Source organism: Centrocercus urophasianus, unplaced genomic scaffold, assembly GCF_019232065.1.
Source record: "Centrocercus urophasianus isolate 14NV4802_14NV808 unplaced genomic scaffold, USGS_Curo_1.0 seq_563, whole genome shotgun sequence".
Lineage (NCBI taxonomy): Eukaryota > Metazoa > Chordata > Aves > Galliformes > Phasianidae > Centrocercus > Centrocercus urophasianus.
The window spans coordinates 1663-28184 of NW_024885159.1; the positions used below are offsets into that span (position 1 = coordinate 1663).

At 37.4% G+C, this 26522-nt stretch overlaps 1 protein-coding gene across 1 annotated transcript; it reads left to right on the forward strand.

Moving 5' to 3' along the window:
• TJP2 (tight junction protein 2) lies at positions 1-26380 on the forward strand. The gene is made up of 23 exons (XM_042836026.1): positions 1-23; positions 2039-2092; positions 4326-4450; positions 6316-6418; positions 7113-7683; positions 9122-9225; positions 9369-9522; positions 10559-10667; positions 10777-10916; positions 11463-11529; positions 13301-13451; positions 14778-14886; positions 16481-16691; positions 17956-18143; positions 19022-19117; positions 19224-19303; positions 20319-20529; positions 20881-20981; positions 21354-21566; positions 21953-22063; positions 23046-23384; positions 23813-23898; positions 25486-26380. The coding sequence occupies exons 2-23, from the start codon at positions 2048-2050 to the stop codon at positions 25652-25654; spliced, it is 3483 nt and encodes a 1160-aa protein (XP_042691960.1). The 5' UTR covers positions 1-23; positions 2039-2047; the 3' UTR covers positions 25655-26380.
• The last annotated feature ends 142 nt before the right edge of the window (positions 26381-26522 follow it).

Sequence of the window (26522 nt, forward strand, 5' to 3'; positions counted from 1 at the left end):
AGTCTCAGCAGTGTGTTGGGCTGGTAAGTAGCATTGGTAAGGACTGCAGGCAGTGTAAATTGAATTTAAATGATGCTCTTGCCACGTACATAAGTTGTTTGGGCTTGTATGAAGTAAGAGAGATAGAAAAGATTTTCCATCTACCTGTCCACAAAATCTGAACTTGACTGCTTGTCCTTTAAATGTTACCAGTCATTTGATCCCATTTCATTTCTAAAATTCTCTTCAGTGAAGCCGACTGTAATTTAAATGACTGAGGCCTTTCTTCAGCACAGACCGCAAAGTTTGAAGGTACCATATAGAAAAGTAGGACAGTAATGGTATAACTGAGGGTCAGTAGTAGCTAAACTATCAATTTTCTTACATGCTGGACAAGCAAGTGCCAAACAGTGCTTCTGTTTCTCATAGCAGATCAGAAAAAACATGTAGATAAGGAGATTTTTTTATTTTTTTAGTCTACAGGATGTCTCTGTGTAAGGGAATCTGTGTCGTGAGATGGTTCTCTGTCAGCTTGCTGAAGGGTTAGGCATGTAAATTGCTATCACAGAAATATGAAAGAATATGAGAGAAAATAATTTCACTGTATGCTTCAGCAGAGTAACTCTCTGGCAGTAGACATATACATTTTAATAGGAAGTTACAAATGCCGCTCATTCTAGACAAGTAGAAGTTGAGGAGTACTCACTTGTGTTAATTTCAATTTAAGTCATTCTCTTAATAGACGTGCTACATGTGTTTTTGGTTAGACTCTTAGAACCTTAGTCTTAGAAACTGGATAGTGTCCATTTTGGAGGAGAAAAGTATTGGTGCACATTTAGTGTTGTTTGGTGTTGTGAACTTCCTGGTAGGAATGCTTCATTCTACTTTGTGGTGTTCGAAACTTCCACTGGAAGAATACATCATGGGATTCTCTGCATTTGAGAAACAGCATCCATGGCTTGCTAAATTGCTACTGACTGCCCAAAAACATTTGCTCTGGAAAAATGAGGGATGCTTTAAAGCACAGGCATATCCATCGTGTGTGACATCTTCTCCTTTTTTTTGGGCTAGTGCTGTCACCAGTAATCCCTTTAAAGCCTTTCAAAGGACAACTAAGTCAAAACTGAATTTCTAATATGGCTTTTGCTTCCTCAGGAAACTCATATCCTACCGAGAGAAAGCTCTATTTTTAGTAGTAAAAACAAATAAAACTTTGACTTCAGCATACATGCACATTCTCATGAAGAACCTGAATTTTTCTTTTGCAAATGAATGCTCTGGGTTTTGAATTGAAAAGTTTTTAGTGTCAAATACTGTGGTTTGTTTTTTCCTCCTCATTTCAAGGCCAGGCAGTAAAGGAGCTAGCACCATATGATGCACCGCTACTGAGTAGTTATTTTGTATTTTACTTTAAGTTGGAAAGATTTCAGGTTATATCACATAAGGTAAACAGACCCATTCAGGATCAGTTATATTGGAAATGTGGAAAGAAAAAAATATTGAAAAATAGACATCTGAGAAGTGTCATAGAAATGGATATAGTAGTGCTATGTAGAGATACACTGTTTTTCTGTAAAATAAAATTTTAGCTGGAGAATCTAAATATTCAATTGAATAACTCAGTGGATTTAGCATTTTGCCATTTTCAGGCGAACAAGAGGAAAGATCTGAAGGCTCACTGGTTTTTAATATTCTCAGTTTCAACTACTGATCTTGTGATATGTTGAAATGGAGAGATACTCAGTTTGTGTTCTTTGAATCAGGGTTATACCATGGCAGTGTGATTTGAATTAACTACTTATGCTAAAAGAAGCTTTTCTGAAAATTAGAATGAACTGTTGAATCAGTGAAATTCGAAGGAATTCTGTCAACCGGAACCTTTAGATATTTTTTCCATTTTTAAATAAGCCATCACTAAATGAAATGCACATGTTTCGTACTAATTATATCAAATGCTTATAATAAATATATCATGTTTACATCTGTGTTTTAGTGGGTATTTAACAGTCTAGGTAGTTGTATGCTTTTTGTTTTGCTAATTGGTTTCTGTGTGCAACAGGCCCCAGGCATGGAAGAGCTGATATGGGAACAGTACACTGTGACCTTACAAAAGGTGAGTGCCTGTTAGTATTTTTTGGCTTTTGGACATTCTAGTACTGCTGATACCTAAATATGTTTCACAATAAATGTTATTAGCATATCTGAGCCCAGAGGATGACTAATGTGTTGTACGAATTAGATATGTTTTCCATTTCAAAGCTTAATTGCTAGTTACTCATACTATAATGTGGCTTTTAATGTTAAAATTACATTAAATTAACTGCTTAAGTGCTATATTTATTTTTATTAAGCCTTTGTAACAACAGTCTAATGTACTACACAACAGCCACATAGCAAAATTCGTCACTGAATAACCTTAAAAACAGTGCAGATGGCTTTACCTTGCAGTTGTGATTAATGCTCAAGCTTTGTAAGTATCATTGAACACATCTCCACTGATTTGCTTGTATATACTTTCATGTCAACCAGTGTGGAATTTAGTGGTAAAGTACTTCATCTAAATTTCTAAAATGTGCAAGGTACAAGTGTTGCTTTAACTTTCAAGAAAAGATGTAGTTATGATTGGTATGTTGCAAGTCCTTTTGAGTTAAACAAAGTCTGTCTCTTGCTTGTGAGTTCTGTAAGGGCTAAGCCACCACGATACAGTACAGGATATGTTGCTCAACTGTGTTGGTAGTCTTCCCAGCTGTTTTGGTGATCTGTGTTCAGTGAGCAGGCTGTACTATGCTATTAATGTTTTTCCTATGTCCTACACTGAAATGAACTCAATGACCTGAGGTAAAACAGTCGCCTCACAAAACTGGTTTTATGGGTGAATTTCTGAGATGGATTGTTTTTCATGTTGCAGACATGGACAGGGGAAACACTGCAGAAGATCTTAGTTCCTGAAATTCCCAGCTTTTAGAGTATTGAGTTCTTTGCGAATGTGCATTAAATCTTTAATTCAGAGATAGCTCTGTATCACTTGAGCAGTATGAGCCATGGGCTTGCTGTTTGAAGCACTACCATTGAGTTCTACAATTAGTTTTAATTCTGTACTCTTTAATTTTGGCTTGGAGCACCAATCTGCTTCCTGTAAAGCTAAGATGCAGAAAATGTGAAGCTTCATTATTTCCTTGAAGAAATAATCTCTTAATATTGACATTAATAGAGTGCAAGCTGGCATGTGATTAAATACACGTGTAGAGTTGTAGAAGTACCGCTTTAATCTGGTGAATTATTTCATGTGTAAGTTAATTAAAATTTAAAAATGTTCCTGTGGCATAACTTGTGTGTGTATATATACACATTTGTTTTAAGGAATGGGTCTTTTCTGAGTAGCTAATAGCATTCAACCTGTGTGTTAAATAAAATGTATGGTTTTGTGCACATGTCTACATTTAAATTATGCTAACACTTCAGGTTTAGTGTTACAGGCATGATTCCTTCACATCTCGTTAAGTACTTCCTTGACTTTTTTGAATGCCAGACTTGAGCATTTACAGATCTGACATTTCTATGAGAGCAGGTTCAACTTAAATTACTTATTTAAAATATTCGATAGTGATAGGGTATAAAATTCATGAGTACTTTGGCCTGTTTTTTCTAGTCAGCCATGATCTTATTTAGCCTGGTTGAGGAGTAAATAAGTAATGAAAGACTAGATAACAGCTAATAAAGATGACATAATAGAAATGCTGATCTGATTTCCTAACAAAATAGAGCCATATATCCAACAATAACTTTGGCATGAATACCTAGTGGGATGGTATAGCAAAATGTAGGCTAAATTAGTGAATAGTCTGCTTAATTAATTACCGTCGCAGGGTTGAAGTTTAACAAATACAAGTGCTGGGTTCTGCATGGGGATCAAGGCATCCCTGGGGTATATGTACAGACTGGGAGATGAGAGAGAAGCCCTGCACAAAGCCTGCTGGAGTTCAAGAATCATTTGGAGAATGCTCTTAGAAATGTGGCTTTAATTTTGGGTGATCCTGTGTGGAGCCAGGATTTGAACTCGGTGTCCTTGTGAGTCCCTTCCAACTTAGAGTGTTCTGTGTAGACTGAGGATTTGGAACATGGGAACATGTTACCTTGCTACATGGATTTATTTTTTTATTTTTATTTATTTGTTTGTTTGTTTTATTCCTTTTTAAATCTAGAAGTATTGTGTGTTTCTGCAACTGTTCATGCAACTATTGTATTTGGAATAGAGTGCTATCATAAGAATATTCACATTACTCTTCTTTCTATCAAAATGTCTGCTGGTAGCATTGAGTTTTGTTGTATTTGTTTTTATTTCCAAGGATTCAAAACGAGGATTTGGGATTGCAGTTTCTGGTGGCAGAGATAACCCACATTTTGAAAATGGTGAAACCTCAATAGTCATTTCAGATGTTCTCCCAGGTGGTCCAGCAGATGGATTACTTCAGTAAGCAATTTCTTACTTCTTTGACTTTCAATTTCTTACTTCTTTTTAGGAGCATGGCTGTAGAATACTTAAAACCTTCAGAGAGTTTTGGTTGATGTCTTGGTGATTTAGTCCTACTGAGATTTGATAATTTCTTGAAGTCCTAGATGACTGCTTTAAATGGAAACAAAAACCAAAACAAAACAACAATACCTGGGGTTGTTATTCTTTGCTGTTTTCTAAGAAAATAAATTTCAGTAGTGTTGAAAAGCTTTTATGGCCAATGTGTTTCTGTTAGGAAGTCTTTTACAGAACCAACATAAATACTTAGCATCTCAAAACATTCATTCTGTTCTTCTTCTTCCAGGAAACATACTTCCTGGTCATTTATTAGTTTTCATGAGAATGGCCTAAGTCAGGTAGTCTAATGGAGGGTCTCAACCATTAAGGTACTAGAAGTAATAACAGGTGAGGGAAGAGAAATGGAATTGTTTGCTAAATATTATTTTCAAAGAAATAAAGGCATTCCAGTGTTTTTTAGATTACATCTTCCTTGGTGAGACAACATTTATTGCAGAGAAGTATTTTTAAATCTATAGGCTGAAATAGTTTCCAGTCCACTGCTGATTGGATTTTCATCCTATCTGATGAACTTCAGAAGAATAATAATGCTGCACAGTAATTCAAAAGAGAAGGTTCTGGTCATTTTTTCAAACAGAAATCTGGCAAGATAAAGGAAAGGCTCTCACATTCGAGTGGTTATTGAAGGACTAGATGAGTACTGCAGAACAGAAAATGGCATACTTTTTCAGTAGAAGGAATTGGAAAGGTATGAAAAGAGGCACTAAAGTCATTCAGGAGTTAGAGGAAATGCTCTACAAGTAGAAGCTTAAAGTATATAATCTTATTTAAAAAGAAGATTGTGATGTGACTTGATTACAGAGTAGAGAAAATAATTGGTACTAAAAATTTCTTTTATCTAGCTGAAAAACAGGTACATTAGCCAATAATTGTTTGAACTGAGGCTATGTAAGTTTAGTAACTGAGTAAACACCAGAAAAAAGTAATATGTTGAGTTGTGATTTTTTTTTTATCTCCTGCACTTTGTAGGTTTGAAATGCCTTTTGAGAAGATACGTTTTTAATTTATCATGTTATGGATTTGTTTCCTGTGGGTGGCCAAATGCTAATGGTCTCTTTGACACACACAGGAAGTTTGAAAAGTTGAATTTATAATCTCTTTTGACCTGAGCCTTTCTGCTTGTTTTGCTTCGTTTTGGGTATTTGCCTTGTTTGTTTGTTTGTTTTGTTTTTCTGAGGGAGGTGAGTTTGGTTTGGTTTCCCCTGGTCTTGTTCTTCCAGAATAGACAGGGCTTGAATGGCAGTCTTTCAGAAGATTGCGCAAAAGTAGTCTTTTTGTTTAGATTTGCATGAATACTGTTGTGTGCATGAGTTTGAATCCATCTTGAAATTTGCATGCTGCTGTGAAAAAGAAGCTACCACTAAGTGTGAAAGATGGTGAGTTAACGAATAACTTAATAAAAAAATGATAGAAAGTTTGATTGTCGTCATGAATATTCTTAAAACAAAATCTGCCTTGAAGCTATGGTAGTTAACTGAAGCAGGACATAATAATACACATACAAAATTATGCTACTCTACACAAACTGGTTATCAAACATATTGAAAGCTTCTTGTAGCAATCTCAGGTGTTACAGTGTCTGTCTAACAGGTACTGTTTTTAAGAAAAGGTTCTTGTTAAGGTGAATGAAATTCTTTGATCCATCTTTCTCCTCATTCCTGAGCGGGGGGTGAGGGAGGAAGGTTTTCTTCTTGTGTTTTTATGAAGACTAAAATACTTTTCTCTCTTTCTCCCATCTTTTTCAGAGAAAATGACCGTGTGGTGATAGTTAATGGGACCCCAATGGAAAATGTTCCACATTCTTTTGCAGTACAGCAGCTTAGGAAAAGTGGAAAAGTGGCCACCATTGTAAGTGTGTTGTGAATATATTCATTCTGCAATGGCTGCGTGATTGGTTAATCAATGAAATGGACTGCAAATATGTGAAGCAAAGCAAGCCTTTGCCCAGTAGAATGTACAAGTAAATAAACAATGTTTTTATTTTAGTTTATGCAGGTGAAGCAAATGGAAGTTAACTTTGTGACACTGTTATTTATCTTACTGAAAAACTGGGAATAAAATTTGTCTTCAGTCTTTAGTTTTAGTAATGAGTGCTATTTGGACAAAATAAAATAATAATATGAAGAAAATGATGTCCAGCATACAAAGAATTTGGTTTTCATATTGGCTTTCTTTGGGACATGCACCTATAGTTGTTTTGAAGGGGCTGTCACATTTTCAGTAGCATACTTATTGCAGAGCTGAAAAAATATGGTTACTGATGTGTTTCTTGTGGTTCTTTTGTGTGTGTGTGTTTTTATTTTAATTCTTCTGATTTTTATACTTCCTGTTAGTAAATATTTCTTCTGTACATCTAAATAATCTCATGTGCTTGTTATTCTATAAACTTCAGTTGTTGTAAGTACAGCACTGCAGTATTTCAGAGTTTTAAGGTTCTTTATTTTTCCCCAGCTCTGATCAAAACGTAAAGAACTTTTCATTTGTCAAACATTAATTTCTGACTGTTGGAGTTGCTTTCTTTGTTTTGTATTGCACTGAATAGGTTGTGAAAAGACCACGGAAAGTGCAGGCTGCTGCTTTGAGGAGAAGCCCTTCCCTTGACTATGAGGACAGAGCTTTAGATGTAATGGATGACCATGCAGAATTTGATGGCAAAAGCGCTCGAAGTGGCTACAGTGAAAGAAGCTGGCATAGTGGCAATGGAGGGCGCAGTCAAAGCTGGGGAAACAGCCTGGATCAGAGCTATAGAGATGATCATGACAGGGAGCACAACCGAAGCAGAGGTCGTAGTAGAGAATGTAGCTACAGCCGTGATCGAAGTCGGGGTAGGAGCATTGACAGGAGCTTGGATCAAGACTATGGCAGAGATCGGAGCAGGGGAAGAAGCGTGGACAGGGACGGTGGCTATAGACAGGACTACAGAGGGGACTACAGTCCAGCCAGTTACAGATATGGATCGCAACCTGATCCTAGATATGTGAGGAGCCTAAGTCGAGACAGGCTTCATTCTCGTAGTCCTTCACCTGAAACACACCATCAGCATGAGTACCTAGGACCACAGGATCAGAATGGACCCATCAGTGTTCTCTTAACAAAAGGCAAACATAATGAAGGTAGGTGTGGGAGGGGGGGTTGACTTTAATGTAACATGTTGTTTTTTTTGAAACGGGGATACCTAAATATTCTCTGCTTTAGAATTTAAATAGAGATTTTTCACTGGTTGTTTAAGTTTTCTTATTCTCTCATTTTGTTCTCAGATGTTTTTGGTGGTTGTTTGTTTGTTTGTTTGTTTGTTTTTTTCCCCCAGCACTTTGGACTTTGCCTTTGTACAAATAACTGTTCACCCACATCATTTGAGTCTTTTTGAGCCTCTGTGTCCTTTGGTTTTCTATTTTCTTCTCCCTATTCTTCTAAATGTGATTTGAAGCATGGATATGGTCATAACTGAGATTACACTTGTCATATCTATAAAATGGGGAGTTACAATGAGTGAAGAGTAGACTGCTGTTAATGGTGCATTTACTTTTATCATGCTGAAGGAAATAAGTGGTTCCAAGAATTGTTTGGTTCTAAATACTTCAGAATGTATAATGGATACTGAAACAGCAACAACTGAAATTGCCTTCTCTTTTTGTCAAGTGTTGGAGTGTGTAGATGAAGGCCAAAAGTGTGATGTTTTAATGTGCAGTGAAGTAAAGACTCTTGTGTTGTAAAGCCTATCTGAGATTAGATTATGCAAATTTTCTGGTTTTTTTTGTTTGTTTGTTGGAGGTTTTGTTGTTGTTTTAACTTTAAAATTTGCCTGTTGTGAGAATTTTCTGCCTGTGTAAGACTTGTATACGGAAACCATTCTTGTTTTGACTTTGGTGAGGATCATTTTCTCTCCTTCTTATTCTTCCCGTGCATGTAATGTTTCTACTTCTAAAGATAATGTAGACAGTTATCCAAATAAGGATATCAGATGACTTCAAGAAGTTTTATGTGTAGCCAGTATTTCCTTAATACTTCCTGCCACTCATATATATACTCTGCAGTTTCTCTCAAGTGTGATTTCCGTCTTTCTATGCTCAAAGAAGTGCTTTTTATAAAATCAGTGTTAACTTTTGTGGGTTTTTCTCCCCTTTGCCCAAAACAAAGGAGACAACTTACTGGGTTGTTATAGATAGGAAAAGGCCCCCATAAAGCGAGCAGTAAAAGAACTAGCTCTTCTCTTAGTCTTGTTGACACTTTCCCATGCTTTTCTATACCATACAAACTATAATGCAGAGAAAATGTAGCCCAATGTCTTTATGAGCATGTCCAGAATAAAGGCATCATTTCACTTTTGAAGGTGCAGGTCTATGATTGTTTTCAGACATGTCTGTACAGGTGGGACAGCACTGAAATAAAAGAGAGTCTGAGGTTAAGTTTGTATACTGAGTTCCCATTTCTTATTTTTCTCTTGGTGTTTGTACACTATGCTAATGCTGCTTGTACACAATGTTGTTTAAAAAAAAAAAAAGTATTCTTGCTTATTATCTAAGCTACAGTGGGTTATTTTTCTGATTCTAGAATATGGTCTCCGACTTGGAAGTCAGATCTTCATAAAAGAAATGACCAGTACTGGCCTAGCAACCAAAGATGGCAACCTTCACGAAGGGGATATCATTCTTAAGGTGCGTTGTGGTTAAACAACTAGCAGTGTAACAAGTACTTGTTAAAGATGATTTACCTGTTATCATGTTAAAAGTGAAATTCAGTATTGAACTTCAGTGCAATATGGGTTTTTATTATTTACTTGATACCTTTTTATATCCAGATCAATGGTACAGTGACAGAGAACATGTCTTTAGCTGATGCCCGAAAGTTGATTGAGAAGTCTCGGGGAAAGCTCCAGCTGGTTGTCCTCAGGGACAGAAAGCAGACCCTGCTCAACATTCCTTCATTGAATGACAGTGACTCAGAAATGGATGGTGAGGTTTAATTTGGATGAAAAATTCTTCTTTCTGCACAGAGATAAATTGGATCTTATAGTGTTTCGCTGTGATACAGTGGCACTAGGTTTAAAAACACAAAACAAGCAAAAAACTGCACACACAACTAAGTACTAGCCAAATAAGCATCAAGCCATCTTCCTTTTAGGTGAAAGAAGAATTCTATAGTAATCATACAATTACATATTGGGCAGAGGCAGAGACAGAAAAAGTAGTAATGGTCAGGCAAAATAATGGTCAGTGTTACTTACTTCTTGTACCAAGCAAGTTGGTTACTTTAATAAAAGGTTTTAATATTAAAATCATGTGGAGTGAACTGATCTGTCCTTCTGAGGACATTAACATTCACTACAGAATTCATTAGAAAAGTGTTCAGGACAAGGATATGAAGTCTCCAGGAGAAATGGTTTCAATTTGCAGTATCCTCACAAGTGATCTCTGACAGTTTATGAGCTATATCTCACAATATGATCTCACTTTGGGAAGGCCTCAGGATGTCTGGGGGAGTAGGATGTTACATTACTTGGTGAAACATATTTGTTTCTCAGATATCAGCATAGTCTGTACAGTGCTTCATAGGTTTACTGTAGTGACTGAAATGTGGCTTAAATCTGAAGGCCACTCTGTTTTGTCACTGAGAAGCAGCAATGAAGATGGTAGTCTTCTGTTTCTGTTTCTCAGCAGAACTCAAATTAATGCTAGCTAATCTAGGAGTGGTATGGTGATAATAGTTCTGTGCTGCATGTTTCCCAAAAGTTGTGTGAAAACTTCTTGAAGTATTTTTGAGTGGAGAGCTGGGAAGCACTAAAAAGCATACAGCACCTATGGAACCCTAGTCAAATCCAAACACCATTCTTGGAAGGGAAGTAGACTTGAAGATTGTACATATATGTGAAAGCTTTTGTAAACAAATGTGGTTAATTATATGTACAGACAATACAGACATTTTTTGGTTTGTTGCTGTGTTTATAGATATTTCTCTTTTTGTTTATATATATGTTTTTTGTTTCTATAGATATTTCTGAAATAGAGTCAAACAGATCATTCTCACCTCAAGATGACAGATTACATCATTCTGATCTGGATTCACATTCATCCAATGAAAAGCTGAAAGAGAAAACAAAGTAAGAAGTGTTGTTTTCTAGTATTTTGCTTATCAAGGGAATGCTTAAAATAGACGGACTGTTAACTATTTTTACTGCATTCTTTCATTTTTTTTTGTGCTCAATTTAGTGCAAAAGATGATCCATCCAACAGGATGTCCAGGATGGGAGCAATGCCTACGCCATTTAAATCAACTGGTGATATTGCTACAACTGCTGTCACTGTTGTAGATGCAAACAAAGAACCAAAGTACCAAGACGATGTAGCAGGTCAGAGCTTCCCATTACAGTTTTTTCCCCATTTTTTTTTCCTCCTCCTGACTACGGAAAGTCTGCTTCCCCCACTCACATCCACAAGTCTAGCATAGTCTTCCTATTAATCCCATCCTAGTGTGCAGAAGAGATCTGTCTTTGCTTTGTGGTATAGAGAAAGAGGAAACATCTGAGATTACCTGAAGGTAGTTGTCCATTGGAATTACTACTGCAAAAAGCATTTACATATCTAGATGCTACCTAGTAGCCTCGTAGCCTAAGTAGACAGGAAAAGCTGTTTCTGATGTCTGATTTGTCTTGCCTGTAAAAAGAGTTCTATATTTTTCTGATGATATTTTTTCCCCCAAGAATTAAGTAAAAACAAAGAAACAACTAAAAATAAAGGAAAGTAGATCAGTTCTAGACAAAAAATAATAGGCATTTAAATTTGTATTAATCTTTGGCATGGGCAGTTGGGCTGCTATCTGATCACTACAAAATTGCTGCCAGTTGAACTTTTTTTTATAGCTTAGTAACTTCCACTGACTTTTTTTTTACATACAGTGCCTCAACCAAAAGCAGCTACAAGAACGATTCTGAAACCCAGCCCTGAAGATGAAGCGATATATGGGTAAGGAGGCATTTTCCTTGTTCTTTTGCTCTCAGTGCTTTCATGACTTGCACCTAAGTATTGGTTCCATGTTTTCAGAATTTCTGTACATTTGGAGTGACACTTCTTTTCAAGTTTAATGCCAAAATCACATGCCTTCTAAGTTTATATACTTGGGAAAAAGATTAGTTTTACAAGTATTTTTATAGAAGATATATACTTATTTTATGCCTGGAAGACGTAACAGCACCCTGTGCTTCTGTGCATTCATAGGAATTTAGACAGTGATATGTTTTTATTCCCTATTTTGCACTTGTGGGATAGCTTTTGGAGTTATCTGTCCCTTTTGAGGTTCGCAAGGCCAAGAAAAGACATAGACACACTGGAGTATATCTAGCTCTGGCGCATCAACAGAGTCAGTGTGTGGCACACAAGAAGAGACTAAGAGAATGGATGTTGTCAAGCCTGAAGAAGAGAGAACAGAAGTCAGCGTTGATTCCAGCTACCTAATGACTACATGCAGTGCTTTGAGCACAGGTCCATTCTAGCTTATAGCTATGGAATGTATATAGTGTATTTTAAACTTCTTCACCATTTTGTACTTACAAAAGATAACACTCCCCTTTCCCTTATACTAAGATACTAAGAGAACATTCTCTATTTGGGAACAAGTCTGTTGGAAGCAAAGGCCAGCCATACAAGCTGAAAAATTCTGTACAGAAGTTTGCATCTTTTCTTCAAACTCAAGCCTGCACAGTCCATATCCGCTCTGAATGACAGAAAAAATACTGCTTGCAAAATTTGTGGAGGTGGGGGGTTGGCAGTTTTATGTTGTTTTCTTTTTTTAATCTGGTACTGTTGTTGCCTTAAGAATTAAGATACAAAAGGTTGTAAACAGTATTGATAGGAAATCAGCACACAAGTTCTCTTTGACTGTTCCCAAATACAAAAGTTAAAGGAAGAGGAGCGCTAAGCTCCTCTTGTAAAGGAAAGCCTAAATATTGTGCGTTTTATTGAAGTTTTTTTTCTCAAATTGATTCTCTTCTCAGATCTTCCCTGGAGTTGGACCTTGTTGTCACTGATGTACAAATTAATCAAGTGATTATTTTGATGAAGGGGAATTTATAATACAGGCTTAGGGTATTAGTGAGAAAGGCTGACAGATAAATACTGTCCTCTGTGTTGGAAGGTCATTCAGGCATACAGCTTTTCTGACAGGAAAACAGCTGAACCTAATCCTGTAGCCTCTTCCCTTCTGAAATATAAAAGGTATGACAGATAACATAACAGTAAAATTTATTTTGAAGTATTTGTCAGTAAAAGTAAACAGAAGTTCCACGTGATCTAATAAATGTTGAACTGCAAAGAAACTGTCATTTGTTTGACAGTTCTTGGTTGCTTGGAGGAAAAAACTATGAGTGGGATTAGTCATTACTCAGGCTATTTTCATATAAAAAAATTAAAATAAAAAAAAAAGCTGCTTATGTGACAGGAAGTCCAGTAGGTGGTGAGTATTCAGGACGTCAGAAACCAAGAATTTGTTTACTCTCTGTCATATATGGGTATGTCACTTCATCTCTTTTTCTAACTCAGTTTCTACTCTAAAAAATGTAAATTTTCTGCTTTCTTTCTTTGAAGCATTACATGGCTAAGTACAGCCTGTCTAGTGACAGAAAGGATATAAAAGTATTACTAACATGTTTTTTTAAGTTGCAGTTTTTTGCTCTTGACAGCCTGTTATTGTCATATGCTTAATATTCAGCTGTCCTTTTTCTGCCTGTACATCTTGTAGTCCTAATACGAAAATGGTGAGATTCAAGAAGGGGGACAGTGTGGGTCTACGGCTTGCTGGTGGAAATGATGTAGGGATATTTATTGCTGGAATTCAAGAAGGCACCTCAGCTGACCAGGAAGGACTTCAGGAAGGAGATCAGATTCTCAAGGTATGAGTTTGTGTCCCTGAAATTCAGGCTTTTATAATTTTTATTTCCTTCTTAGTGGAAATATAGAATAAGTCATGTTCTCAGAAAGTCCAATTTTTGCTTGATGTGTCACTGTGTGATGAAGGGACCTTACTGTAATCAGCTTATGAAGAGCTCAAATTATGCATCAAGTTGTATAAAATTCTGTGGAAAGAATATATAGGGAAAAGATTAAGTTTAAAAAATGCCTCAAGATGGAAGAGAATAAATTTTCCGTATATTGTTTCCTCCTAGTCTTTGAGAGAGGAAAAAAAAAATGGAGACAGTATATTTTTCTTTTTTTCATTTTTCTTCAACTTATTTGGATGACACCAACTGGCTTTCCAGGGTTCTGAATTATTTCTTCTATGATATTTTGTCCTTTTTCTTTTTTTTTTTTTTAATTCAATTTTGGGAGCCTAATTTTCAAGGCCTTTTGGAGACTATTCAAGTCGTAGAAGAAATTGAAATTATCTAGCAATGAACAACCAGAACCTTATTATTTTGGAAAGGCTACAGTGAATGGCTAGATTAAAATATCCATATTGACTTAATAAATAACTCTAGGGGGAAAAAAAAGGAAGATAATATATAAGACAGGACTAGAGAAGTAATCCTGCCCTTGTACTCAGTATTGGTGAGGCCTCACCTCAAGTACTGTGTTCAGTTTCGGGCACCTCAGTACAGAAAGGACATTGAGGTGTTGGAGCAGGTCCAGAGAAGGGCTACAAGGCTGGCGAAGGGCTTGGAGAATGTGCTCTATGAGGAGAGACTGAAGGAACTGGGATTGTTTAATAGGGGAAAAGGAGGCTGAGGGGAGACCTTATTGCTCTCTTCTAAGATCTGAGAAGTGCTTATAGTGAGAGCAGGTTTGGTCTCTTCTCACTGGTGACAGGTGACAGGATGAGGGCAAATGGCCTCAAGTTGTGCCAGGGTAAGTTTAGGTTTTACATTAGGAGACACGTCTTTACAGAAAGGGTTGTTAAGCAGTGGAACAGGGAGGTGGTTGAGTCACCATCCCTGAATATGTTAAAAACTGATGTGGAGCTCAGGGACATGATTTAGAGGAGAGCTGTTAGAGTTAGGGTAGTATGGTTAAGTTGTGGTTGGACTTGATGATCTTTAAGGCCTTTCCCAACCTGACCAATTCTATGATTCTATGGTGATATATATATGATGATATATATATTAAAAAAATAATATATATATATATATATATGTATTTTTTTTTAAGTTAAACAAAAAGCTTTGGATGTTCTTTTTAATTGTAGTTTTTCTCTGGTGTTATTTTTATTTTTTGATATGTAGGTAAACACTCAAGATTTCAGAGGCATTGTTCGGGAGGATGCTGTTTTATACCTATTAGAAATTCCCAAAGGTGATACAGTGACAATTTTGGCTCAAAGTAAATATGAAGGTGGGTGCTTTTAACAAAATGTATGTATCTATGAAGCTTTTGGAGGTTTTGGAAGGTTGATCTATTTTGCCAGTGAAACTACAGATAACTTCTCTCTTGCTTATTCTTGACAGCATTTTACTTACCTTTTCAGTAGCATACAAGACAGCTGTCTTCCATACCACAGAAATCATAGAGATACCTGTGTGATATGTCTATCAGAACATTTAATCACCATTTGCATTATTAGCTAATAGCATCTTTTCTTAATCTTGGTAGCATACTGCTTGTTCCTTCTGCTTTTCTTCGTGTAGCAGCTGGCCTGAGATCTGGTGTTTACATTCCTTTTCAGCTTTTCAGCTGTGCCTTGGCAGTCATAAGGTATTCACAGTCACCCAGCAGAAAGTGTGCAACTGATGAGCAGTTAAGGAGCAAGCCTTTTGCTTTTTGAGGGTGCAAGTTCATGCTTCGCTTTTGCTATAATAGCTATATATGTACAAATATAGAGCATTATTGATAATTATAGGTGCAGGGTATTGTTTGTGGATGCTGTTCTTTTGTGTATTTTTGAGTGGACTGGAAGAATTGATTGGAGTTAAATCCATCTGGTGACTGATCACTGGTGGTGTTCCTCAGTGGTCAGTAGTGGAGTTGGCTCTTTTTTATTATCCTTATTGATTATCTGGATGAGGGAATTGACTGCAGCCTCCGTAAGTTTGCAGATGACACCAAGTTTGAAAGACAGTGTGCCTTAGGAATGCACTACAGCAGAATCTGGACAGGCTGAATTGGTGGGTTGAGGCCAAGTGTATGAGCTTTAAGTAGACCAAGTTCTGGGTCCTGTATTTTGGCCACATAACCCCATGCATTGCTACATTCTTGGGGCAGAGTAGCTGGAAAGCTGTGCAAAGGGAAAGGACCTGAGGGTGTTAGCTGACAGCTGGCTGAACACGAGCAAGAAGAGTGCCCAGGTGGCCAAGGCGGCCAATGGCATCTTGGCTTGTATCACAAATAGTGTAGTCAAGAAGAGCAGGGAGGTGAGCTTTAGCATGTACTCAGCTCTGGTGAAGCCACACCTTGAGTACTGTGTTCAGTTTTAGGCCCCTCACTACAAGAAAGACATGGAAGCCCAGGACCGTGTCCAGAAATGGGCAACAAAGCTGGTGAGGGGTCTGGAGCACAGGTCTTATGAGGAGCAGCTGAGGGAACTGGGATTGTACTGGAGAAGAAGAGGCTCAAAGAAGATTTTATCACTCTGCAGCTTACTCCTTGTAAAGAGATTGTGGTGAGATGGTGTTGGCCTCTTCTCCTGTGTAAATAGCAGTAGGTCACGAGGTAATGGCCTCAAGTTCTTCTAGGGAAGGTTCAGATTGAATATTAGAAAAGAATTATTCTTAGAATGGTGAGGAATATTTGAACAGAGAGTAGTAGACATAGCAGTGAGGGACATGGTTTTGTGGGCATGATGGTGATGGGTTGATGGTTGGAGTAGGTAGTATTCTTAGTCTTTTCCAGCTTAATTATATGTTTCTAATTTTAAACTCTTATCTGAAATGACAGTTTGATCTTTCTTTCAAATGTAAAAATCATAAACTAAATGGAATTCCTTCTTTAGTATACAGAGACATCATGGCCTGTGGCAGAGGAGATTCATTCTTCATCAGAAGCCACTTTGAGTGTGAAAAAGAGTCGCCACAGAGCTTAGCCTTCACCAGAGGGGAGATCTTTAGAGTAGTTGATACGCTGTATGATGGCAAACTGGGAAACTGGCTGGCTGTGAGAATTGGAAATGAACTTGAAAAGGGCCTCATTCCAAATAGGAGCAGGTAAGCTGACAATGAGTTGTCCTACTCATTGTTAAAAAAGATGTTTTTCTTTTCTTAGAAAAGATTTTTGCTTCCTATGCCATACTTTTCTTCTTTGTTGTTTTATTTTTTTTTTCCTATCTTCCGTAAAAGAATGATGAAATTGTTCTGTCTTTACTTTCACAACAGTTGTTCCTTCAAAACTCTAGATTTTAGACCATGGTGTCATGTGAGAAGATGATGGGAGAAAGGATAGTTTTATGTACACACTGAGCTGGGCTTTTGCAAGACAGCCCTAGAGCTCATGATACAGTAATCACCCAAGCATTGACCATTAACTTCTTCAATTCCTCTTGCACAAAATAGGTAGAAGATTCCTTTTTTGCTTGAGAATATTTAAAAAAAAACAAGCAAAAAACCAAAACCCAGCAAGATCTCACTACTGCATGTGCAAGGATACTCTAATGATTTATCTCTTCTACTGCAAAACTCTTTGTAAATTCTTGCGGAAAACACTTCAAGAATTTATTCCAAGCTAGTATTTCTTGGTAGCCATAGTAGCCATTTTTGCATGAACTGTGGAGTTAAACCACAGCAATGATTTTTTTTTTTTTTTTTTTTTTTTTTTTTTTTTTTTTGTTATTTTGCTTATATCACACTGTTCCAGTAAAAGGTAAGGTGAGGTAAGTGTCCATAAATTGTGCACTGAATAATAGAATTAAAATCCATCTGCAAAAACAGTAAGGATGTTTTTTTTAAACTCTGGCCTTTAAGTCCTTTAAGGTAGTCATGATTTCATAATGGGGAGAAAAAGAAAAAATGTTCTGAGTTGCATTGTACAGAAATTCCTGAAATACAGTCATACATGGTTCCCCTGCCTCTTTCCTGGTTAGTACATTCTGTTCTCTCTGGTGATTAATCTGTCCAAACCAGCCTTTATTTCTATACTGCAGTGACGTAAGTTAAAAGCTCTAATAAAGAAGAGAATAATGGCTGTAATTATTTAGGCCATCGTGATCTTTTTTCACAATCCTGTGCAGTTGCATTCTTTTATTTATGCCAGTGTGAGTTATCAGTTTAAAACTTGTGGGCTAATCCAGCTGTTTTGCTGCTTTGGCTGAAGCTAAGTTTGCCCCAAGGCAGAAAACTTATATTTCTCCCTTTTCAACTTCCCATTCGTGGCTGCCTAGCTGTCAAACTACCGACTGCAAATTCAAAACGCATAGGGCCTTCTGCCCATTTTTGACTAGTTGCATACAAATAAGCACTATGCTTTCTCTGTCAGAGCCGAGCAGATGGCCAGTGTTCAAAATGCCCAAAAAGATGGCCCTAGTGACAGGGCAGACTTCTGGAGAACACGCGGCCAGCGATCTGGAGTGAAGAAAAATCTGAGGAAGAGTCGTGAAGATCTGACAGCTATTGTATCAGTGGGCACAAAATTCCCAGCTTATGAACGAGTTCAGTTGCGTGAAGGTAAGTGAGACCACTGTAGCCAGCTGTCCATTTATTGATGGCTCTTTTGGTGTCCAACTGATTGTTCAGCTAAATCAGTGATTCGGAACAACTTTGCTTAAGTATTAAATGTGAAGAACAGAAAAAGATAATGTTTTTTATCAGAATGCAAACTAACAACTTTGAAAAGAAAGCCTTCTGTCTTTTCTAAACTGCTGTTGTTCTCACTTGTCTCTAAATTACACATGCCAATTTCAAATTTCAAAATGAAGAAAAAAAGAAACAAGTAGAATTTTTTCTTTGTTTCCTCAACTTCTCTGTGGCTTGCTTGGAAAGTACAATTCATGTGACTGAGATGATTTACCATTTCTAATGTGCTCACAAGCACCATTCGACAGTATCTTGAGAGCAAGTAAAACCTAAGTATATTCAGTAGTTTATTGAAACAAATTTGGAGTTGATATGCTCTGTCTCTGTGACTCCAAATTAGCTGTTTAAAAAATAAGCTATATTGCTCATTATGTTCGCTGATGTTTCCTGGACATTTGCACACGATAATATTGTGGGGAAAAGAAAAAAGAAAAAAAAAAAACAATAAAGAAAAAAAACTGTAAAATGTATTTTGAAGGAACTCACCAATGAAGACTGAGAAATACATGCTAGGGTCATGTTATTTTGTAGATGGAAAGACTGCTGAAGATACATCATGAATTTTCAGAATGTAGAATCTTCTCAACCCATTATCATTATGAGGAATGAGAAACTGAAACACTTTTATGCTTTCTCAGCTGATGAAGTTTTCTTCGAGTTGTGTAAATGAGGGTATTTTGTACTACTTCACATGAGTATGTAAAAGTAATCTTACTGAGCTTACCTTTTCTCCTGCTATATTTTTGCAGCTGGTTTTAAGAGACCTGTTGTGATATTTGGCCCTATTGCAGATGTTGCTATGGAGAAGTTGTCAAATGACTTGCCTCACCTATACCAGACTGCAAGTAAGTTGTCCTTCTAGCTTCCTTATCATCTTCAGCTGAAAAAATTGGTAACTTGATCTCATACCTTTCCATCTACTATAGGTGAAATAAAATGTTTTCTTTGCAGAGACAGAACCCAGAGATGCAGGTTCAGAGAAGGCAACTGGGGTAGTACGCTTGAACACTGTGAGGCAAATCATTGAGCAGGTAGAGTATATTTTTCTATGAGAATTACTTACTCTTAAAGGCATGTTATTCAGTTTGTTTGCTCTTAAAACTTGGGAGTTCTCCCATCTTCACTGAATCTATTTCTGTGATGATCAGACTTGTCTAATCATAGCGATGTTTTGAAATGTATTTAAAATCAACTTGTGTAATTTAGATAGCTGTTTTCTAAATGAGAATGCGAACCTGACAATAAAAATTAAGTTCTGCAATATTATCCATTCTGAATTGAAGCAGAGGGGCATCTGCATTGTACAGTTTGCTTCCTGAATTTGCCGGTGTAGTTTTTCTGTCACGCGGTGCTCTACACATTGCAGTTGCCTTCAGAAATCTAGTATTTTAGTTTGCTTCAAAGTTTCCCTTTGAACTGACTAGGAAGGGATTGTGATAGCTGTGATATCTAGTGAGACTGGACAGACACTTTTTGTAATACTCTTTGGGGATAAAGTAAATAGGTTGCAATCAAAGCACCTAAAAAAGTAGGCTAAATAATGCATTCTGTTGCTTATTACCCCGAGATCAATAAAGGCAGTGCCAGAGCGGTTAAAATGTGACACACAAGGCTATTCAGAGCTCAGGCCCCATTGCAGCACACATCCCATTCATCTTAAAACTAGAGGTAATTAAAGGAAGAAAGACTTTCCACAGCTAATAAGTGTAGATAAAAGTCCACAGTTAACACCCAGAATAATTGGGTTAGTGGAAGCTGTGGTATGCACAGGTAGAGAGAAAAACCAGTTAAATTCAGTAGAATAAGTGTATTTAACTTAATGTGAGTTAGTTAATTAGCATAAGAATGTGGATACAGTTGGGCAAAACTGTTTAGAAAAATGGAGATGAAGAGAAAACATTGCCTGCTGTGGCTTCCTGATGTAAAATAACTGTAGAGAAAAAAATCCAACAAGTTGGGCATCCTAAGTTTCCTGGGATAAGATGTTCCAAACCCTGCTCCTTAGTCTGTACAGGCAGAACATTGATTGTGCTTTCTTGTTAACAGGATAAACATGCTCTCTTGGATGTGACTCCTAAAGCAGTGGATCTGCTAAATTATACCCAGTGGTTTCCCATTGTAGTCTTCTTTAATCCAGACAGCAAGCAGGGTGTGAAAACAATGAGGCAAAGGCTGTGTTCCACATCTAACAAGAGCTCAAGGAAGCTTTATGAGCAAGCAAGCAAGCTGAAGAAAACTTGCTCCCACCTCTTTACAGGTAAAGAAGAATATGTGTCAAACCAGTTTATCAGTAGATATAACTGTGTCTTCAGACATCCACTTACTGCTCTGCGTATTAAGTCAATATGCAGACTGGAACTAGGACTGTCAAAGTATGGTCATGAGCAATCTCTTCTTTGACTTCCTCTCAAAATTCCTTGTTTTGCCAAGTTACAATTCAAAAAGATCTGAGAATCAGCATGCTGTCTTTCCAAGGCAATAAGCGTATGAGTTAATAATCTTAGGATATGGACAAACAAAAATAATACATGTTTGTGATTTAAATGAAAAGTCTGTTTAACATTCTCACGTAAATGTGTATAAATACTTTCTCCTTAATTTTGTATAGCCACCATCAATTTGAATTCGGCTAATGATAGCTGGTATGGTAGTCTGAAGGATACAATTCAGCAACAGCAAGGTGAAGCAGTTTGGGTGTCAGAAGGAAAGGTAAGCAGTCAGTCCATGCTAATCTATACAGATGTCTCGAGATTGCCTCTTGCCAGGGAAAATGTTCAGATTTTTGTTAGCTCATGCTGGATATATTAGACAAGTAGTCAGTTGATGTCTGTCTTGGTAACTAAAAATTACCTGTTTTTCTGTTATGCTTTGGAACTTTGATCACTAATGCTGTGGCTAGGGAACAGTGATGAGGAAGAATAAACTTCACAGGATTTTCCTTTATGATTCTTCATTAGAATTTCTTTTGGTTCTGCAGAGTCAAATTCTTAAGTAGTTGTTAGCATGATGTCATGACCTATCTAAGCTCTAATTCTTATTTCTTTAGTCTTTATTCCTTAATTCTTAATAACTTTTCTGCAGGTAGATGGCATGGAAGATGATGCAGATGATCGTATGTCTTACCTTACTGCCATGGGTGCAGACTATTTGAGTTGTGACAGTCGGTTGATCAGTGACTTAGAAGATACAGATGGAGAGGGAGGTGCATACACTGATAATGAACTTGATGAACCTTCGGATGAACCAAGAATTTCATCTGTTGGCCGGTCCTCTGAACCCGTACATCATGAGGAGGTGAGATGCCTGGATTTTCAATAAGACTGTGCTTTCAACTTTATGAAAGAAAGCCTTGTTTATGTGGTGTAGAAATAAAGAAAAATATTCTCTTGTACTTTCTTTAAGGTGCAGCATTATGTTATTTATGACAGTGTTTCGGAAGTATCTTCTGTATGGCAAAAGTAATTAGAGAAAAAAGTCTGCTGCTCTGCTTAATTCTGTAGGTTACTGCTGATGTCTCATCACCTTGAACTTGACAGTTATATCTGCAGTGATTATGATCAGATTCCTGACAGTCTCTAACTTTTGGTTATTCTTCCAAAAATAGTAAACACGAGAGAGACCAAAAATGGTTGAATTACTGGATACTGCAGGTTTTTTTAATCTCTTATGTTCTTTCACAGAATATAAAGAAATTTAGCTTGGAACAAAGAACTCCACTGAGGAAAGCTGGTAGCAGAGAGATCCTTAGAGAACCTAGTCCACCTCCAGCATTCAAGCCTGAACCACCTAAGGTAAACTTGTAGAAACAGAATACAAAGTTCCTCTTTCAGGAGAACTTTTCAGAGTGGCATGTTAAAAAGAGCCACAGGAATGATCAGAGACAAAAAAAGAACAAGGAAAGTGTGGAGAGAAAATGAATTTGGAGTTGCAAAGCCCATTGGAAAGAAAAGCGATTATAGCTGTCTTCAAATTTGTAAGATCTCTGTATGGAGAAAGGAATGATACTGCTTTTTGTGTCTGCTAATTAATTGAAAGTCACTTTTTGAAAGCAGCAAGAACAAATCTAAGCTAATCATCAAGAAAAGTGTATCTGATTAGCCATTGTTGTGAAATGCAAAAGCAGAATCTACCACCTCTGTCACCAGTTTCCATTGCTAGAAATTGTTGTTAATTAGCTAGTCAAACCTTGCTCAGGAATGAAACAGGAAAAAAAAATGTGATGTTTGGAAACCAAATTCTACTATTGCAATTTCTGATTTCCACTGACCTTAGAGTCTTTTCTGCTTGAGACTGAGTGCCCTCACAGTCTTCATTCCATGTTCAAATATATTCCAAATACACTTCAGCAATGGAGGTAGGGCCGAGTAGAATGCAAACAATGAAAATAATGGTGGAAAAGAAAATAGGCACGGTGCTGTGCACCTTCTAAAACTTCTAAACTCCAGCTAATAGTATTTTGTATTAGGTAGAGTGGACAAATCTTCTACGTATTCAGTATCCTGTGTTCTTCCTTGGAATGTCTTGTAGTTACGGTAATCTTCAAAGATTTGTACCCGTAAATCTAAATGTACTATTCTTCTGTTGGTTGATGTGTGGCATATATGGGTGTATGGCTACCCAAATTACCCAAATGTTCAAGTACGTTCAAAATTTTCTTTGAATGAAGAGTGATGTTACTAAATACAAAGGCAACATGATTAACTTCAGATTAAAATCTTCATTCCAGATAATAATATGAAATTGCTATTGTAATCGTATTATTAATATTTCTAGGGGAAGTTACAAAACAGAGAGGATCTATATGACTTCCCTAAGAACTATGACTCCAAACCAAGTAATATCCATGTGAGCAGTGAGACTTCAACTGTATCAGCCAAAGCAGCACCACCACCTGTTTCTGTGAAACCTACTTTTGGGCGTCCCATCCTGAGAAATACTCAGCCAGCAGTCCCAAGTGCAGAAGAAGAAGAGGAAGGAAAGTTGGAAGAGGAAGGGAGTGAACAAGAAAATACTCCAAAATCTGTACTGAGAAAAGTAAAAATATTTGAGGAGATGGATCATAAGGCAAGGATGCAAAGAATGCAAGAGCTACAGGAGGCCCAGAATGCCAGGGTATGAAGAAATGCATTCTCCCCTTGTTGTGCTTTCTGCATACGGAACAGCCTGCATCCTGAAAGGGAAAACCATGTACTTACATTGTGCTGATTCTGGAGGGGGAAAGTGTGGTAAATTACACAAAGGGGAATACCATTGTATAGATCTGCATGTAAAAAGAGAATATAATTTTTGACTTCTTATTTTAGTTACAGAAAGCGGTATTTTAAAAATCCTTCTGTTCTTGCAATCCCTCATTTCTGCATGTACTTTTAATCAGTACTCTAGCAAAAGATCTTGCAACTGCAGGAATATAAATAAGTTAATTAATCAGTTTGTGCTTTAATTGTTTCAGATGTAGCTGTGACATGCTATGTCTATTATCTAGGGTTCCCTCATGGATAGACTTCAAATGAACAGTTATTTTCTCCAATTTTATTTTAAAGATTGAAATAGCCCAGAAGCACCCAGATATTTATGCTGTCCCCATCAAAACACAGAAGTCAGATCAGAACTGGCCCCAACCCATGAGGTAAGGCATATCCAATTAAAAATATTCGGTCCTAAATGTGTAGTTCAGTGTCAAGAGGATACAATCCTACCTCAGTAATTGCTCTCTTGTGATTCTTTGAAAATTACTGTAATGATGAGGCAAGACTTCAGTTAACCCCTCTTGTTTTTCATGACTTTTCTTTTAGTACACTCACAGTATTTTAGTTAGCTAGGAAGGAACAACTGTGCATGTTTACTGAGAGACTTGCACAGTCAGTTTTTAGTTCCAGTTACTCAGATGCTTTTCTGCATTCATGTCCTTCGAAATCCATTCCCTCTGTGTTAGACTTTTAGTTACCTTAGTCTAGCCTAATGAATAACTGCAGTTTTAATTACTCAGGTGCTTTGTCAGTTGCAGATGTTTTGCCTGAGTAGGGTAACCAAGAATGAAACTTTGCTGAGGTTACCCATCAGGGCACAGCTGAGGAGAGAACATTTTTTCAATTTAACTAGTCTCATGAAATTGTTAGACTCTCATTAAAGTTCAGTGATTTTTCAATTGTAAGGGCACTGTGTCAGCTTAAACATCCTCAATACATAGACATAAACACTGTTGTATTGTGTTCTACAGAACTCTGAGATTTTCTTGTTTCTTACATGTAGCCAGTAGAAATGGGACTTCTTTCTAAAAAGTCAAATCCTTTGATGTCACTGTATATAATATAAAATGTAGAAATGTACTAAAATGCAGAAAGCAGAATTTTAATTTCAGGTTTTCTTGGTAGGTTAAAAACTTTTATGTCTAGATGGTTTTTGGAAAGCAGCCAAAAACATAATTTTTAACCACGTTTGCTGAGTATTTACCTACCTCCAGCAATCAGTGGTGTTAGCATTTTAGAGGAATGGTAACAGCTGCCCTGGAAAGGGGCACAGTGGCAGCATGGAAGGAGGGTGACACCTTATTTGTGTACAGAGTGGGGCTGCGAAAATCATGTGTTTTGGCACCGGTGCCTTTGGCAGACTGCATTTACATACGTCTGCTTGGTGTCGCATTGAACGGGCAGCACCAAAGTGTACAAAAAGGAAATACATGCTTTTTTAGGGATGGGAGCCATCGTACGAGCCTTGAATGAAGGCTGTGAGTCTAAGAAATATCACACCTCAGACCTGGAGGCAGCAGACCAGAGGTGCAAGGAAAGGAAGCGGGCATACAAAGAATGGTGCAGAAATGAATGGTGCAAGACAGTTTGAGGAAGACATCTCTCAGTTGTGGTACCAGCAATAGCATGGAGACCTCTGTGCTCGGGGAGTGAAGAGCAGCAGAGCTCTTGGTCATGTGAGGTCAGGTGCAGAGTAGTCAATACTTTAAAATTTGGCATTCCTCCAGGCTGAACAAGATGTGTTGAGTGGAGCAAATCTAAGCATGAAGCTCCAGCATGCTGCAAATAAGATGCCTCTGTGTTGACAGTCCTACCGTGGCCGTACAAATGTTGATGGTGGTAAAACGGGCTAGATCTCTGTGGCTCTCTGTGCTGTGTGTGACCATGAGGTCAATAAGGTATTATTATTTTCAGGTTCCCAGAATGGAAGTAAACATTACCTTTCTTTCCTTCTGTCTGACTGCTAGCTGCCGCGCTCCAGAACCCCAGAAACCTCCTACCAGGCCTTACCTGGAGGATCGTGGCAGCTGTGGCAGTGATGGAGACGAGGAGGAAGAGTACCGTCGGCAGCTCTCAGACCACTCTAAGAAAGGTTATTATGGACAGCCATCCAGATACAGAGACACAGAACTGTAGGCTTGCTGGTCCATGCAAGCAGAATGCTGTTTGGAAGTTCTCTTCCTTGCCAGCCAAAGTGGAGCACAATTAGTCTTGCGAAGCTGTATTTTTTGTTGGGGATAATTAGTAGGTGTGCTGCACAACTTAGACATATCCATAGGCTGAAACTGGAAGACTTTGTTTTTTGGGGATATACTATTTTGTTAGCATCTAAGAAGAGAAATCACTGTCGCCTGAACGCTGTTGCCTGTCTTGAGAGGACCAAATCCTGTTTTAAAATCTGTGTTAATTGTTGGTATTTTCATACTTTAACACGAAAACTTTTTTTCCCTTTTATTAACGCTGCCAATTTGGGCTGTTCTATGAAAATATGATCTAGGAGATAAACTTCTTGATGCAACAGAATTAAAAGTATTTAAAAATAGTAAGTGCCTTTAACAAGAAGCATTTCTAATTGTTTGGACATCTGATACGTGTGTAAAGCCATAACACACTAATGGGGGGTGGACTCTTTTGCCTAACTTTTTTATCAGCTTCATTGCAAGAATTTACCTTGCATGTTGTTTTTCAGAGTTCATATAAGCACATATGATATTTCAAAAGTACTGACTGTACATAACTGACTGCAGCTAGCCAGGTTGGCTGGAAAAGACCAGGTTGTGCTAAAACAGAAAAAAATGGTGTAGAAATTCAGTCATGTATCGAAATTTCCACAGCCACAAATAATAAATGATAGATTCTAGACAAATGTTTCATTTCCCTCTTTTTTTTCTTCTGAGCAGCGTTAGACTACCAGAGCTTGACTTCCATGAATGTACTTACAGCAGTACGTTGTTGCAGGCCTCATGTCCTACTCTTCAGTAAGCTGAAGATGCTTTCATCTTCA